Source organism: Leopardus geoffroyi, chromosome C1 (genome assembly GCF_018350155.1).
Source record: "Leopardus geoffroyi isolate Oge1 chromosome C1, O.geoffroyi_Oge1_pat1.0, whole genome shotgun sequence".
Classification (NCBI taxonomy): Eukaryota; Metazoa; Chordata; class Mammalia; order Carnivora; family Felidae; genus Leopardus; species Leopardus geoffroyi.
In genome coordinates, this window is record NC_059328.1 from 213,135,155 (window position 1) to 213,153,308 (window position 18,154).

The 18,154-nt window shown below is 42.4% G+C and overlaps 1 protein-coding gene across 9 annotated transcripts in view; it reads left to right on the plus strand.

The window, feature by feature from the left end:
* Window positions 1–18,154, plus strand: part of SP100 (SP100 nuclear antigen) — a 101,467-nt gene that overhangs the window by 76,289 nt on the left and 7,024 nt on the right. For 7 of the 9 annotated variants that reach the window (XM_045481648.1, XM_045481649.1, XM_045481643.1 and 4 more), the window contains 6 exons: window positions 3,110–3,178; window positions 5,956–6,003; window positions 7,235–7,339; window positions 9,020–9,162; window positions 12,954–12,995; window positions 14,950–14,982. In XM_045481648.1, coding sequence (XP_045337604.1) covers window positions 3,110–3,178; window positions 5,956–6,003; window positions 7,235–7,339; window positions 9,020–9,162; window positions 12,954–12,995; window positions 14,950–14,982 — 440 coding nt within the window. The remainder of the gene's footprint in view (window positions 1–3,109; window positions 3,179–5,955; window positions 6,004–7,234; window positions 7,340–9,019; window positions 9,163–12,953; window positions 12,996–14,949; window positions 14,983–18,154) is intronic. The other 2 variants (XM_045481650.1, XM_045481644.1) reach the window with 2 other exon arrangements.

Below are 18,154 nucleotides of genomic sequence, written 5' to 3' on the forward strand. Positions count from 1 at the left end.
GGAACCTCCATATTATTTTCCACAGTGGCTGCACAAATTTACATTCCCACCAACAGTGCACAATAATTCTTTTGTCTCCACATCCTCACCAACACTTTTTGTTTCCTGTCTTTTTGATTCTAACCATTCTGACAGGTATAATGTGGTATCTCCTTGTGGTTTGGATTTTCATTTCCCTGATAATTAGTGATGTCGAGCATCTTTCATGTGTCTGTTGGTCATCTGTATGGGGTTTTTTTTGGAAAAAATTTCTATTTATATCCTCTACCCATTTTTTATGAATTGTGTAACTTCTTTATATATTTTACCCCTTACTGGATATATCATTTGTGAATATCTTCTCTCATTCAGTAGGTTGTCTTTTAATTTTGTTGATGGTTTTCTTCACTATGCAAAAGTTTTATTTTGGTATAGTCCCAATAGTTCATTTTGGCTTTTATTTCCCTTGCTTGAGGAGCAAGATCTAGAAGAATGTTACTGAGGCTGATGTCAAAGACATTACCACCTATGTTTTCTTCTAGGAATTTTGTGTTTTCAAGTCTCAATTTAAGTCTTCAATTCATTTTGTTTTTGTATATAGTGTAAGAAAGTGGTCCAGTTTCATTCCTTTGCATGTGGCCGTTCAGTTTTCCTAGGGCCATTTGTTGAAGAGACTGTCTTTTTCTCATTCCATATTCTTTCCTCCTTTGCCATAAATTAATTGGCCATGCTAGTGTGGCTCTCTATTCTGTTCCATTGACTGTGCATCGGTTTCTATGCCATTACCATACTATTTTGATTACTACCACTTTGTAAAATATTTTGAAATCGGGGTGTGTTATGCCTCCAGCTTTATTCTTCTTTCTCAGGATTGGTTTGGCTATTTGGGGTCTCTTGTGGTTCCATACAAATCCTAGTATTATTTGTTCTAGTTCTGTGAAAAATGTTGTTGGTATTTTGATAGAGACTGCATTGAACCTCTGTTTTGATTACTCTGGGCATTTTGATATTTATTTATCCATGAGCATGGAATATCTTTGAATTTGTTTGAATCATCTTCAATTTCTTTCATCAATGTTTTATAGTTTTTAGAGTACTGGTCTTTCATCCCCTTGGTTAAGTTTATTCCTAGGTATTTTGTTATATTTGGTGCAATTGCAAATGGAATTCTTTTTAGAGAGAGAGAGAGGGTGGGAGAGAAGGGCAGAGGAACATAGAGAATCCCAAGCAGGCTCCATGGTCAGTGCAGAGCCTGACACGAGGCCACATCCCACAACTCTGGGTTCATGACCTGAGCAGAAATCAAGAGTCAGATGTTCAACTGACTGAACCACTCAGGTGCCCCCGGAATTGGTTTCTTAATGTCTCTTTCTGCTACTTCATTATTAGTGTATAGAAATGCAACAGATTTATGCACATTACTTTTGTATCCTATAACTTTACAGAATTCATTTATTCCTTCTAATAGTTTTTCTGTGGAGTGTTTAGGATTTTCTATATATAGTATCATATCAACTGTAAATAGTGATAGTTTAACTTCTTTCTTACCAGTTTTTATGTCTTTTATTTCTTTTTCTTGTCTGACTGCTGTGGCTAGCACTTCCAGTACAATATTGAAGAAAAGAGGTGGGAGTGAACATCCTTGTCTTATTCCTGATCTTAAAAGAAAAGCTCTCAGTTTTTCACCATGGAGTATGATGTTAGCTGTGGGTTTTTCATATATGGCTTTTATTATGCTGAGTTACATTCCCTCCAAACCTGTTTTGTTGAGTTTTTATCATGAACGATGTTGAATTCTGTCAAATGCATTTTCTGCCTCTATTGAAATGATCATATGATTTCTAGCTTTCATTCTGTTGTTGTGGTACATCATATCGATTTGCAAATATTGAGTCATCTTTGCATTTCTAGAATAAATTCCACTGGTCATGGTGAATGGTCCTTTTGATGTATTGTTAATTGCATTCTGCTAATAATTTGTTGAGGATTTTTGTATTTATGTTCGTCAGGGATACTAGCCTGTAGTTTTCTTTCTTTCTTTCTTTCTTTTTTTCTTTCTTTCTGTTTTTTTTTAATAAAAAAATTTCAATATTTATTTATTTTGGGGAGAACACAAGCAAGGGAGGGGCAGAGAGAGGGGGACAGAGGATCTGAAGCAGGCTCTGTGCTGACAGGCCGACAGCAGTGAGACTGATGTGGGGCTCAAACTCATGAACCATGAGATCATGACTTGAGCTGAAGTCAGACACTCAACTGACTGAGCCACCTAGGTGCCCCTCTTCCTTCCTTCCTTCTTTCCTTCCTTCCTTCCTTCCTTCCTTGGTTTCTTGTGGTCTTTGTCTGGTTTTGGTATAAGGGTAATGCTGGCCTCATAGAAAGTAATTGGAAGCTTTCCTTCCTCTTCTATTTTTTGAAATAGTTTGAGAAGGATAGGCATTAACTCTTCTTTAATGTTTGGTAGAATTCACCTGTGAACCATCTGGTCCTGGACTTTGGGGGATTTTTTTGATTATCAATTCCATTTCATTACTAGTAATTTGTCTGTTTGGATTTTCTATTTCTTCCTAATTCAAGTTTTGGAAGATTGTATGTTTCTAGAAATGTATCCATTTGTTGTAGGTTGTCCAATATGTTGGCATATAATTTTTTTTGTAGCATTCTCTTATAATCTTTTGTATCTCTGTGGTGTTGGTTCTTATTTCTCCTCTTTCACTTCTGATGTTGTTTCCTCTCTTTTTTTTTCTTAATGAGTCTGGCTAAATTTTGTTTATCTTTTTAAAGAAATCTCTTTGTTTCATTGATATTTTCTATTTTGTGGTCTCTATTTCATTTATTGCTGGTCTGATCTTTATTATTTCTTTCCTTCTGCTAACCTTGGGCTTTGTTTATTCTTTTTCTAGTTCCTTTAGGTGTAAGGTTAGATTATGTATTTGAGATGTTTCTTGTTTCTTGAGGTATTCTTGTATCAATATAAATTTCCCTCTTAGAACCATTTTTGCTGTGTCCCAAGGATTTGAGACTGTTGTGTTTTCATATTCATTTGTTTCTATGTATTTTTTAAATTTCTTCTTTGATTTCTTCATTTACCTGTTGGATGTTTAGCAATATTTTTATATTTTTGTTTTCTCAGTGAGGAGATACAAACGTAGAATCCAAAATCTGAGTAACAGAGCTCCAAGGAAAAGAGGCAGACCAAAAGGTAAAAAAAAAAAAAAAAAAAAAAAAAAATGTAAAATATGTATGCATTTTCCATTTTCAGTAACTAAACATCTAAATTTTCATGCTTTATTCTGTGTTTTTAACAACCTACTTCCCTATTACTTTATGTAGCTGTACTGTTGAGAAATACATCAGATTTAGTCAATTTCCAAAATGTGACAGGGAGAGAAAGATGGCAACACCGCAAAAAAGTAATTTGGTGGTGAATCTGCAATCAGAAACTGGGGCCCAAGTGCCACTGCAGTGCTGCCTCTACTGAGCTGACACTTTTCAGCTTAGAAGTAGTTTTAGCCATAAAACACTATGTAACTCACAAATGATGTAGCTGTCCTTCCTCATGTCCCATGACCTTGAGGTAATCATGTGAACTTGAGTGTGTCTCTCTCTCCCTTCCGCCTCAGTTTCCTTATCTATAAAGTAAGATAAATATTACTTTATTTATAGTAATAATATAGTAATAAAGTAATAAAGACTCACTGCCTTCCAAGGCCCATCTCAACCTCACATACAGCTTTACATCCTGTGATTTTGATGAAAGGAGAGTCTAGCTCACACACTAGTCCCAAGAGGACTTAGACAAAGAGAAACTGAGAGTAAGAGGATGCATTTTTGCCAATAATGTCTACTACTTAACAGACTCAGACTGTAGCTAGGGCTGGGATTTAAGTTTGGCCACCTATGGGAAAGGAGAGGACAGACAGCACGGAGAAAGCAGAGAGAGCTTTCTCATCGGACAGTGGGCCTTGACCCTTGCAAGAAAAGAGAGAAGGGGCGGCGGGGGGGGGGGGGGGGGGAGGAGGAAGGAAGGGAGGTAGATTGAGTCAGAACTGGCTAGTTTTCCTGGGCAAACCTACCACTTCATCATCACAAGTGACAGGAAAGGGCTGTTCCACAGAGAGCCACACTTGTGGATTGGCTTTTGTCACCTGGCAACCATACTAACTGCCATACTTGGCACAATCATGTTCTTTGGAACCGATCAATGTAGAGCAATTTTTAAAGAAAGTTTTATTTATTTATTTATTTATTTGAGGTCTATGTGTTACTTATTTTACATCTCTTGAATCTTTAGTATCAATAGCTATGCTTATGATTCCTTTATGAAGGTTTGGGAATCTCTCCTCTCTATGTACCTCCATAAGATCTTGGTAAACTTCCTTAGGGTGATACCTTGTAGGGTAGAACATGCTTGATCTTGGGATGTGATTCCTCTTAGAATAGGAATCATCAATAAATATCTCATGGGTGCATTGTATCTTGATGAGATTTTAGAAACCCTTTGTTATAGCAAAGGCCCCCAAAATGAAGGCTTTTTGTGCTTGGTTGAAGAAAAAGATTCCTTTCCAGCCTCATCTGATCATAGTCTGCTTAAAGGAAAGACCAGATGGTTGAGTATCTGGAGGAGATTTTATTCTGGGCCCTGAACTACCCAAATTAGTACCCCAGGATTCCAGCCATGGGCACAGACCTTTAGAAAGAAAAAGCATCCAGGTGTGTCCCTGCCCTCAACATTCAAACACTTTTGAATAATGGTAGACACAAATATGCACATGGACATGACTCAATCTTTTTTTGGACACACTCAACACATAAATTAGATACTACATTCTTCTGGGACATCTTTTAAATCAACCCTTTGTGCTATCACTACCTACACCTTTTAGAATTTGGGCATCAGTTTCTAGAAGTTCCCTTTCATTGGGTTAGTTCTGAACTCCTTGATCCTTTTTGCCACCACTTTCAACACAAAAATCTCCTTTCAAGTTTAGAGTTTTGGGCAGCTATCTACTTGTAGAATCCACCATGTGATCTCTCTTGAGACCTTATATTCCTGCCTTTTAAAAACATATATAATTTATTGTCAAGTTAGCTAACATACAGCGTATATAGTGTGCTCTTGGCTTTGGGAGTAGATTCCCATGATTCATCACTTACATACAACATCCAGTGCTCATCCCAACAAATGCCTTCCTCAATGCCCATCACCCATTTTCCCCTCTCCCCTGCCCCCCCTCGACCCTCAGTTTGTTCTCTGTATTTAAGAGTCTCTCATTGTTTGCCTCCCTCTCTTTTTGAAACTATTTTTCCCCTTCCCATCCCCCAAAGGAAGTCTTCAGCATCTTCCTTTAATTTGTATTTTTATCTGTGAGCATTAACTTTTCTCATATGTAAAATGAGGACAGTATTAGTTCCTATCTGATCACTTGTTCTAAGGATGAAGTAAGTTGATAAGGACAAGATCTAAGGATAGCACTCAATAGATGTCTAACTCACTCTTCTTACCCAGTTGCTTTGGAAATACATAAAACACTATTTCAAATTTATTTGGACTGACTTGGAGATAATAGTAAAAGAAATATAGGATGAATCTCAGTTAAGTATCATCTTTGTAACTAAGTCTAGGCCAGGGTTCTGCAAACTATGGCCCACAGGACAAATCTAGCCCACTGACTGTTTATAAATAAAGTTTTATTGGAACACAACCACATCTTTTCATTTCAGTGTTATCTATGAATGCTTTCACAATACAACACCAGATCTGAGTAGTCACAACAGCAATTATGTACTTAAGTATTTACTCCTTGGTCCTTTACAGGAAAAATTTCCTGACTCCTGATCTACACATTTGCTGTTTTTCTCGAAGTACTAGACAGGCTTCTGAAAAGTTACATTTGAATGGTGCTTTTGCAAAACAATACTATTTGAAATGTAATATTATAAACAAGACACATTTATGTTATTTTTTTACTTTCTCAGGGAGAAAAACAGTCAACACTGGGCCTTTGAGAAGAGTCAGAAAAAGAGGTAAAAGGAAGGAATTAATATACTTTTGATAATTAAGTATCTAAATTCTTGTTTTATACTCTGTGTTTGGAGTGATTCATAAATTTTCTTAACTGGCTCTTAGAGCAAGTGACAAATGTTATGATATTCATTGGCCTTGGTTAATTTCAACAACAAGACAAGATGGTAGTAACACCTACTCCATTGATTAGTCAGTTGATCTGAGAGATCCTAGGCCTCCTTGGGTCCATACAGAGCTTCTTTCACTATACTGATGATGCTTGAAGAAGGAAAATATACAGAAAAAAATACAAAGGGTGTGACTCACATGATTTTTAGCTGATCTCTTACAGCTTAGAGAGCCATAGGTTGCCCATCAAGAGGGACCCTCGCTGGTAATACAAGACCTATGTCCTAATTCCCAAACTTCCTTTGGTTGTGTGACTTTGGATCACCATTTGTGGGTGTTTTACTCCATTTCCTTCTCTGGGTGAGTGGCAGGTAAATTAGACTGGGTGGCCTTCTAGGCCTACGCCAGCTCTAACCGAACTGACTCTGGAAAGACCATGGCCACCCATCTTTCCCATCCCAGAGAGAAGCCCCAGCACGTGTCTTTAATGAATCCCCCTAAATGTTGGCCAGAATGTTCTGAAGTCAGTTTTAAGACTTGCAACACCTGCTTTGGCAGAATCAGATCCCAGTGACCCTGCCCAAAGGATGTGCAGAGGTCCCCTCCCTGAGCAATTTTCAGTTCTAGCACACTCCACCCTGAGTTTCTCCTTTAGCCACAGAGAAAGCTCACATGAAGTAAAAGTGCAACAGGCAGAGAACAAGGAGGGAAGACAGACACCATCCCTTCTAGGCACTCCATTACAATCCTGTTTTCTGTCCCTCAGCTGATTCCTCAAGTGAGGAGACAGAACTAAAAGCTGAAGCGTTTATCTCCATCTACATAACTTCAAAGCAATAATATGATAGGAGGAAAATTATTGCATGATGGGGAGTTGTAGTCAACAAACTTGGAGATTCAGACACCTCCACACAAGACATTTAATGCAGGCTTTTAGAGGATGACATTATCTTTGTGCATCTAATCTGCTATAGAAGAAAGACCTAGAAGGGTAATGAGTTCATGGGGCAAATCCCTCCAATACATTTTAAATTATAAAAGAAAGATCTCAAGAGGGAGGAGGTCGGAACAGTGCACAGTTGTAGAGAAAGATGGAATAAAAACAATAATGCTTCTTGGCAGGTCCAAGAATTCCCAGAGATACAAATATGAATTTTCACCTTCCAAAAGTTCCTGTGACCTGTGGAGAGGCAAAGGGGATTTTATATAAGAAAAAAATGAAAGAAGGTAGGCTTCATGGTCTTCTATGCTTTTCAACTGGAAAGTACCCGTGTGAATAATATATTGTTCAGGGGTGGACACCTGTGTCAGGGGCTTCCCAAGACCATCCCCAGGTTTGGTGATTCCCTAGGAGGATTCGTAGGACTCGTCATATAGTGAACTCATGGTGATGATTTCCTAAATTGGAAGGGTACAAAGTAAAATCAAGGAAGGAAAAGACACACAGGACAAAGTCCAAAGGAAACCGGGTACCAGTTTCCAAGGGTCTCTCCTGGTGGAGTCACACAGGGTGCACTTAATTCTCTAGCAATGAATTGTAGCAACATGTATGAAATGCTGTCTACCAGAGGAATCTGCCCCTCTGAGTCTCAGAGTCCAGGTTTTTATCAGGGGGTCATCACGTAGGTGCCCTCTGCCTAGCACATGCCAAAATTCTAGACTCCCAAAAGGAAACCATATTGTTTGTATAAACGGTTTAGGGCAGTGAGACACTCTTAAGTTCTAGGAATGGTAGGACCCCTCCCTAAATGCAAGTTCCCAGATACCAGTCAAGAGCCAACCTTGCAAGCAGACGTTTCTAAAGGTAGCAGCCTCAGGTCTGCCCTGTTAACTCTTTTCTGCACAGCATCCCAGATAGGGAAGAAATGGTATTTCCACACTTAAAATTAGCAAACATAACAGGACATTTTTCCTTTCCCCCATGGAAATGGTCCACAGGATGCTGTCCAGCACCCAATGAGATCAAGTAGTTTAATATCAGGGCAGACAAGGTACATGTTTGAGAAATCTGGCAACAACCTTCACGGTACCATCCCCATAACATCTGTATAGCCTTGATCTCGCTGGGAGGAGCACAGGATTTAGAATTAGAGGACCCAGATTCACGTTTCAGCAATACCAAAAGTGTGTGTTTCGTCTGGGCCAAATTCCTGGTCTTTCTTACCTTGACCTTCCTCCTGTACAAAATGAGAATAATGATAAAACTTGCCATGTTATTATGAGGGGGAAAAAAATGAGATAATGGATATAAAATACTTTGCAAATCATTATTGTTAAAGTACACTATAAACATTCATCTGTCATAATTGATTCCCCCTTCCCCAAATATAGTTCTTTAGGCACCAACAAGTGTTAATGCTTCCGTGGGGCCAAATTTCAGGTGTGTACTTTAACTTTGCCCCCTTGATGACATTTCCATGCTTTTCACATAAAATAGCTTTGAGTCCAAAATGTGAGAAATAACTGATTGCCATCAGCTGGATGACCAACAAGGTGAGGCAGATGTGGCAGTGGTGACAGCAGCCACTCACCCAACTGTGTGGCCTCGCGTCCCCTCTGAAACCCAGCCTACCTCTCAGAGAAGGCAAGAAAAAGAAGCCTGCTCATTCATCTTCAGGGCCATTCAGTTTTTTCTCCTTTGAATGTAGTGAAATACGTTTAAAAAATACATGTTGGTGTTAATTATTTTCCTCGTTGCACAAAGGTCAATGATGTGTGTGTACACGGCAGGAAGTCCCCTCTTGCCCTTGCCTTTCAGGCTGCTTGTAGGGCCCTGAGAGGGATCTCAGCTCTCTCGCTACAGATTCTGAGCCAAGATCTACGGGGCGGGGGAGGGGGGCGCCATATTTGGGGGGGTTTTATAGTTGAGAAGGTGCTCCCTTATGACTTCTTATTTTTGTCTCACAGGAATCGCACAGAGGTGTATAAAGGGTGAGGATGGAAGGTGGTTCACCCCCAGGGAATTTGAAATTGAAGGAAACCACGGACCATCCAAGAACTGGAAGATGAGCGTGAGGTGTGGCGGATTCCCCCTGAAACAGCTGATTGAGGTATCCCGATGACACAGGGCTTAAATCAAGGGTTTAGTGTCACGGTTCATCAGCTCCAAGCATCAGCAGGATTTCTCAGTGTCCAGAAAACTGCCATGACCCCCTTGCCCAGATCACAATGCACATGTTACGTACTAACATTCCACTCAAGAGTATTTTGGCTGCTTTATATTAGACGTTAATCCTCTAAATGGATGAGCTATTATCCTTTTGTTTTTTGGAGTTTTTTAATGTTTTTTTAAAATGTTATTTATTTTGAGAGAGAGAGAGAGCATGAGCAGAGAAGGAGGAGAGAGAGAGGAAGAGAGAGAACCCCAAGCAGGCTCCATGCTGTCAGCACTGCGCCTGAGGCAGGCCTGATCTCACAAACAGAGAGATCATGACCTGAGCCGAAATCAAGAGCCAAATGTCCAACCGACTGAGCCATCCAGGCACCCCCCAAGCTCTTACCCTTTTGAAGGCAGAACCGTAAATTATGTCTCTGACTCAACCACTAATAATTGCCACTGTGTAATCTGGTCACAGAAAGTAATTTAAATTGGTGTGTGTTGGGGGTGGGGGGGAGACTAAAGTTTAAAGTAGCATGGTAGATCTCTGTATCTGAAAATAACACATCAGTATAAATGTTTCTTGGATTGCAGAATATTTTACCGTTATTTCTTTTGATAGCCTTCTGAGATTCATTCTTGAAAGAGAATATAAATAAATTGCATTTCAAAATATCTCCTTTGGCCCCCATATCAGCCACTTGACGTGGACAAAACAGGCTGGGTCTCTATTGCAGACAAGCTCATGCCTTCTGACTCTGTCGCATGACCCAGATGTCCCTTCCTTGTGCCACTCTAATGATGAAGAAAAGCTCTTTGCTCAGCAAATATCTACCGAGTTGCATCTAAATCCACAGGGTGTAAGGTGTGAGCCCCAGCCATGCCGGAGGAGGGCTACATGTTTACGACACAGGACCAGGTACCTCCTTGATGCAGTAGGTGGCACACGAGCCTCGTCACCAGGGGACCACACAGCACACGGTGCTATAAGGAGGGGTGCTGGCAGGAAGAGATGCAGTGGCTCCAGGAAGGGAGGATTATTTCTGAGCTTGGGGTTGAGGACAGTTTCATGGAATGGTTTCCACAGAGCTGAGTCTTTTTTTTTTTTTTTTTTAATTTTTAAAATTTTATTTAGGGACAACTGGGTGGCTCAGTTGGTTAAGTGTCCCACTGTGGCTCAGCTCATGATCTCACAGTTTGTGAGTTCAAGCCCCGCATCAGGCTCTGTGCTGACAGCTCGGAGCCTGCTTCGGATTCTGTATCTCCCTCTCTCTCTCTCTCTGCCCATACCACCCCCCTCAAAATTAAATAAACATTTAAAAAAATTATTGATTTAAAAGTAAAACATAAATTTATTTACTTCCGAGTTAGTTAACATATAGTGTAATAATGATCTCGAGAGTAGAATTTAGTGAGTCATCACTTACGTATAACACCCAGTGCTCACCCCAACAAGTGCCTTCCCTAATGCCCATCACCCATTTAGCCCATCCTCCCACCCACCACCCCTCCAGCGACCCTCAGTTTGTTCTCTGTACTTACAAGTCTCTTATGGTTTGCCTCCCTCTCTGATTTTATCTTATTTTTCCTTCCCTTCCCCCTATGTTCATCTGTTTTGTTTCTTAAATTCCACATATGAATGAAATCATATGATATTTATCTTTCTCTGACCGACTTATTTTGCTTAGCATAATACATTCTAGTTCCATCCACATTGTTGCAAATGGCAAGATTTCATTCTTTTTGGTTGCTGAGTAATATTCCGTTGTGTATATATACCACGTCTTCTTTATCCATTCATCAGCCGATGGACATTTGGGCTCTTTCCATAATTTGGCTATTGTTGATAGTGCTCTGAACTGAGTCTTAAAAGAATAGTCCTGGAGTGCCTGGGTGGCTCAGTTGGTTAAGTGTCCAACTTTGGCTCAGGTCATGATCTTAGGCTTGTGAGTTTGAGCCCCACGTTGGGCTCTGTGCTGACAGCTCAGAGCCTGGAGCCTACTTCAGATTCTGTGTTTCCTCTCTGCCCCTTCCCCAGTGCTCGCTCACTCTCTCTCTCTCTTTCTCAAAAATAAATAAACATTAAAAACAATTAAAAAAAAAAAAAGAATAGTCCTGATGAGGAAAAATGTAGGAACAAGGCATTCTACATAGAAAGGATGGAGTGAAAATCCTGCCTGTGATTTGTCAAGAAGTTGTAGGCTTGTTACGTGGGCTGAGCGGATAGAAGACATCTTAAGGCCAGAGGAAGGAGTCTGGACCCTTCCTTTCATCATGAGGGGATCATGGGGGGAGGGGGGTGTTGAGTTAGTGATGACTGACATAGGTGAGACACTGCTTTAGAAGTATTAATCCAGTCAGGGATACCCCAATGGTTCAGTCGGTAAGCATCCAACCCTTGGCTTTGGCCCAGGTCATGATTCCAGGGTATTGGACCCAGCCCTATGTCAGACTCTGCACTGAATGTGGAACATGCTTGGGATTCTCTCTCTCTCTTTCTCTCTCTCTCTCTCTCTCTTACCTGAGCCCCTCCCCTGTTTGTGCTCTCTTTCTCTCTCTAAAAAAAAATTTTTTTTAAATAGAAGTATTAATCTGATCAGAGAATGCAAGATGGGTTGGAGGATGGAGTGCTTGCAGCCACAGATACTTCATGTGACCTTGACTGCCTCTGTGCCTGATACACCCCCACTCAGCCTGCAAGGCCCAGTTCAAACAGAATACTCTCTAAAGTCCTTTAAAACCCTCTGCCTCTGTTTCTTGTGGCTGCTGTAACAACTTTTCACAACCTGGGTGGCTTAAAACAATAGAAATCTATTATCCTAACAGTTCTGGAGGCCAGAAGTCTGAAATCAGTTTCATTGGGCTCAAGTCAAGGTGTTGGCAGGGCTGGTTCTTTCTGGAAACTTCCAGAAGTTTCCTTGCCTTTTTCAGCTTCTGGAAGCTGCCTGCATTCCTTGGCTCAAGGCTCTTCCTGACGTCACTCCAACCTCATGTTTCATCGTTACACCTCTTACTACTCACTCTGACCCTCCTGCCTCCCTTGCAAAAGGATGCTTGTCATTACATTGGCCCAACACAGATAATCAGAATGATCTTCCTATTGCAAGATCCTTAATTTAATTACATTTGTAAAGTCCTTTTTACCACTTAATTTAACATATTCAGAGGTCTGAGAATCTGACCATCTTTGGGGATTGTTATTTAGCCTACCATACTGACCCATCTCTGGATCCAAAATACCCTGTGAGAGCATGGTTTACACTTCATCACTCTTACCATCATCACCTTACCATCACCATCACCATTACATAATGGCTCTTCCCACTTGTCTCCCCAAAGGCATGGACACCTTTATGTGCCCAAGGCCACTAAGAGCCTGCCCCAGTCTGTCACTCACTGGCTAAGTGCCAGTGGAGTAGCTATAGCATGTGAGGTATAAAGACACAAGCTAGAGAGGTCCTGGAGGTTGGACAGGAAGCAGTGGGTATAGAAGACATTGTGAAGGAAAACCTGGCATGGGTATGAGGGGAGCAAAAGAGAGGACACGGTTTTTAAAGTTGCCCTTAAAGCTAAATCTGGGTAAGAGAGAGCAGTGTGTTAAGGATTCGGAGAGGGATGTTATTTTCCATGAAAACACTTTGAATTTGTGCTGACAGTGGGGCATATCTGGAAGGCAGTTGGAGATACAAAGCTCACAGAGTAGAAACAAGGACCCATTTGGCATTAATCTCATTTCTATTTCAGAATAAATTTCTACCAGACCCACCAAGAAAAAGGAGAAGAAAGGTAATTATCACATGACCTTCTACCAATGTCTCACCCCTTGGAATAGATAATAGTCGTGTGTCACCTGGTGAAGCAAGAAACCCAAATCACATTCTCTCCCATTCTCTTATATCTTTCCTCTCTTTCATGCACACACACGCGTGCTCGCACACACACACACGCACACACACACACACACACACACAAACTCACACTGAGGACTTCTTCAAGAGGTCTTTCTTTAAGGGAACTTTCAATTCCTTTATGGAGATGTAATCCTAGAGAATAGAGAGGTTGGAAGGCTGATGTGCACTGGGCGAGACATTGTTGACCCAGAGGAGTTTTCCTTTGTGGAGAGACACCATGGACATGATTTTGTAGCTGAGCGTCTCTGTGTAAAAGCATCAGGCCTCACCAGATGGGTTTTGCACACCTCAGTTCTGTCTATGGAGCAAATTCTCTTTCCTTCAAAGTCCCCTTCTGGAGCTCACGGACCAGTGGTTTTCATGCTGTATGGATTCCAGGGAAGGTGGTGGGATAGTTGGTGTCTTCTAAGGCCTCTCCAAGAGTATGTGTGAGAGATAACCTGTGTGGTGCAGAAAGGATATGGAAGAACTTCCATTTTCTTGACCTCCAATAGAGGTGACCTTGAGAGGTGACCTTGGCCCATCTCTGCAGCATCAGAAAGTCACAGTCTTCACCAAGCTGGTTTCTGGGACAACCTGCCCCACTGACCTTATGCTAAAGATCAGTCACTAGGGTCTGCATCCACTGGGTTTTCTGGAGAAAGAGATGCTATTTGCTCTGTTCACTAAGAGCAAACATCTCCACCCAGTGCTAGGGAGCCGAGGGTTATAGCCTTGTGACCTTGGTTACAAGGTTATAGCCTTGGATGCTCTGAGAACATCGCTCCAGAGGGTCTCTTCCTTCCCCAGACCCTAGGCTTCTGTCCTTTGTGTCATCAAATGACAGGTGGTGCTTCTGGCAGTTTCCCTGCTCATACGATTCCTGTTAAGCCTGATAGTGATAGCTGAGGTGTTCCAAGATAGTAAGATATAAAACTCCAATCCGATCATTTACCGGCTGCTAAGAAACCTTGTCTCTGAGTGACAGTTGTGTTCATTTGTTTGTGCACTTATGTATCCATTTAACAAACACCTGGGGAGCAAGCGCTAAGCACTAAGTGTATGCTTGGCCAACGGCAGTGCACAGGAGGCCCAACAGACCCAAAGGATTGTTTCAACTTTGTTGTCTAACATGGGACCATAGCTATCGGGGTGGGGTGGAGGTTCTAGGCCCTTCTGAGAGGCAAGCAGTGATGTGGCTGCCTCCCAAGTCATTGTACTTTGGATCACACTGTGTGACTTGTCTATGGCCTCTCTGCCTTGGGCTGGAGGTAAAAGTTGAGGCCGCCGTTGTTCCAGACTGAAGAAAGCCAACTCATTTCACAGATATCAGTCAGTGCAAGCTTTTGGGATTCAGGAGAAAGTGGTGAGGTGCTTAGCTTCAGGAAGAAGAACTATAGGACTGGGGACGTTAGACCCATTTTATCTTCAGGGCTATGCCCTGAGTGAGCTGCAGAAGACAGTGGGGTTCTTTGGGACAGCTGCATGGTGTCCAGGATTCTGGGCACTGTGGCTGCTGGGGGCTGTGGATATTCAGTCCTCAGCCTGATTCTCTCTTTGCAATCCCAGCCCCATCTGTGGCATCCAGGGCCAGAGTCCCCTCATAGCTTCACAAAGGCCTGCCTTGGGTCTGAGAGCCAGAGAATGAACTTACATTGGGCCAAACTGCCAGAAACAAACAATTTCATGCTTTTTAATTCTCCTGTTAGATATATAGATCCATAAAAACAGATATAAAACAAAGGGAGGGCTGTGGCATGAATCCTTTACATAAAGAAGTCTGCTCAAATGTGTGGTCAATAAAAAATCATATACAATATTGTCATTCAATCTTTATCTCTTTTCTACAGACTGTCCCAGAGAATGGGAGAGATGACCCTTACGTAAGTACTAATTCCCACCTGGAACCCCAGAATAATACTGGCCTTGTTCCTCCATACATTATCTGTGTCACGGCTGTGCTCCCCCAAAGCATGTGCATACTCAGTTGGAGCATGTCACCGTGTGTGATGAGCAGAGAACGGCAGACACATCACCCACACCAGGGAGATGGTTCTGGAGCTGATGTCTCTGCATGAAAGCATCCTTTCAATTTGTTCAGGGGAACTTTCCTGTTTATTTCCCCTCGAAAGTGGGTAGGAGAGGCAGAACTCTAGATCACTGGGGCCTCTAGAGCCAGTGGTAATAGTCAAGACTGGCTTGCAGATTAGGGGTAAGGAGCAAATTTGAGAGAATATCAGCACTTAAAGGTGATAGGGAAGGAAAGGAAAACCCCAAATATCTACTCTAAGGTGCCGGCAGAGCTAAGATGGTTTTAAGCCTCAGCCAGAAGGAACAGGCTGGGCCCAGCTGGCAAGTCCAGGGGTGGCCCTTGTCACAAGTCCTGCAGAGAAATATACACAGGGCAAGTGGCTGCTGCAGAGTAATGTATTCACGGTCCTTATGGAAACCCTGGAGTCCATCTGAAGGGAGCCATCAGGATGCTGAGCTGGCTAAGACTGAAGCCATCAACACAGAGCAAGTCACAGACAGTTCTACGCTAACTGCTCGGGTAGTGCTCGATGATGTGCAGACCATTCTGTCCATTCTCTGCTTTGCTACGGCTGGCTGCTTTAGAGTCGGCCAACAGCAGAGATGACCCCTCTGTCTAAGATAAATCACCCTTTGATTGTTTTCATTGCAACAAGATGGACATTTTAGGCAGTCAGCTTTTTGCACAACTCCAGGGGGAACCTCCCATTTTAGTATGATGTGCAGCTGTACTGATATGGGACGCCAACAGAGAGGGGATAGAAAAAGGTCGCCACGCCCATGCTGGCCTTCTAGCAAATGCATTGCGCAGCACGATCTAGATGCATCCACACTACTCGCATTCCTCTGCTGGAGGTGGGACCCTTGAATCCTGGGGTCTGTGCAACTTTTCTGATTTCTGAAATGGACACAGAGGGTTATTTCTTACGGCTCACCACCAAGCCCTCTGTGAAGATTAAAAGGCACCTCTTCCAGCAAGAATGTCCTCACTCCTTTTCATAACCTTTCTGTGACAGACTTTGTGGGCTGATAATAACTCTACTTACAGCTCCCAGGCCTTGATGGAAGAAATCCCTCTAGACCGTGGGCTCCCAACCTTGGCTGCCAATTGCCATCAGCTGAAGATCCCACCCTCAGAGGTTCTCATAGTAGTCTTCTAAGGTGCTGCCTGCAGGTTGACATTTTCCAAAGCAACTCTAGTGGTTTTAATGCACAAAGTTGACCACAGTGAGCCAGTGCTGTTCAATCTGTAGTGCCCATCAGAATCTCTGGGCTTCTGATTCAGTGAGTGAGGTGGGGGGCCTGAGAATTTACACTTTTAACAAGTTTCAATGGATGCTGCTCCTGGTGATCCAGAAACCACTGCTTTAGAAGCCAGAGGTCTCCGCTAATGACTGCACCAGGGGAATGTTAAAACATACTAACTATGTGTCCATCCTGGTGAAGCAAACCACCGAAATCACATGCAATTAATTGAATCTCTGAGGGTGGGGCCTTAGGCATCAGAGTTTTTTTTAAAGCTCCCCAGGTGATTCTACTGTACAGCAGGTTGAGAACCACTGCCAAGCAAAAGGACAAATTTCTTGCTAAATAGATTAAAGAGACAGGGGCACCTGGGTGGCTCAGTCAGTTAAGCCTCCAAATTTGGCTCATGATTTCGCAGTTTGTGGGTTCGAGCCCCACATCGGGCTCTGTGCTGACAGCTTCATATTCTGTGTCTCCTTCTCTCTCTCTCTGCCCCTCCCCTGTTCACACTAAAAACTGAATAAACTGGGGCGCCTGGGTGGCTCAGTCGGTTAAGCGTCCGACTTCGGCTCAGGTCATGATCTCACGGTCCGTGAGTTCGAGCCCCACATCGGGCTCTGTGCTGACGGCTCAGAGCCTGGAGCCTGCTGCAGATTCTGTGTCTCCCTCTCTCTCTCTGACCCTCCCCCGTTCATGCTCTGTCTCTGTCTCAAAAATAAATAAACATTAAAAAAAATTAAAAAAATAAAAACTGAATAAACATTTAAAAAAGAAAATAAGAAAAAAGACTGAAGAGACGTATGTCAAGTTCACAGGCTTCCTAGACTACAGACTGGCATGTTTATTCCAGCACGGGATTGGCATGTTTATTCATTCTTTCTCAGGGCCTACTAGCAGTGCACTTTATAAGATGATGGTCCAGAAATCTTGACCCATCAATGGTCAGCATCCACGAGTGTCATCTGTTATGACAAAAAAGAAAAATGGTTACATGGCCCCATACCAGGACCACCTCAGGCCCATGTGGGGATATGCCCAGGTATGTCCCTGACAGGCTATTCCTTAAGTTTTCCCTTTCAATAAAGGGAAGACATGGGCTAGATACAAGAGCCAAGAATTTCCTCTTATGTGTGACTTTTGTGTCCTTCTTATATTGAATTTACAGATGAAAAGAATTTACAAATTGAGACATATCCCAATTTACATCAGCTTATTGGGCACAGGGATGATATTCTGACTATTATGATCTGGAACCCAAAAACCAGGCCACTGTGCTTTGGCTAATAAGGCAGCATTGTAAGTAAGGGCTCTGCATCCTTGTGGCTGTAGACCTCACAGAGGCACTAAGAAGAAGATGGGATGTTTGACAAATAAGATCAGCAGGACCAGTGATGGGATGGATATCTGGGATGTGAAAAGGGAGGGATGTATGTTCACTTCCAGGCTTCTGGGTGGATGCTGGAGTGCTTGGTGAGATGAGGGACAACCGAAGAGGAGCAGATCCAAGACAAGGAATGTGGTTGGGGTTGGGATGTGTTCAGACAGGATGAAAAACATCTACCCGGAGGTGACGGAAAGTTGAGTTTGGATGTTTGAGGACTCAAAAGGTAACTAGAGATACCGCTTTAAAGTCTGGGGATAGATGTGGAAGGCGTGGTCATGGGAGCAGTTGTGGTCATCCAGCAGAGTGGAATGAACAGGGGACACAGGACAAAGCCCCAAAGATTTCCCATCATTCCAAGTGAAGAACCCGAACAAAAAGAGACAGAGGGTTAGGGA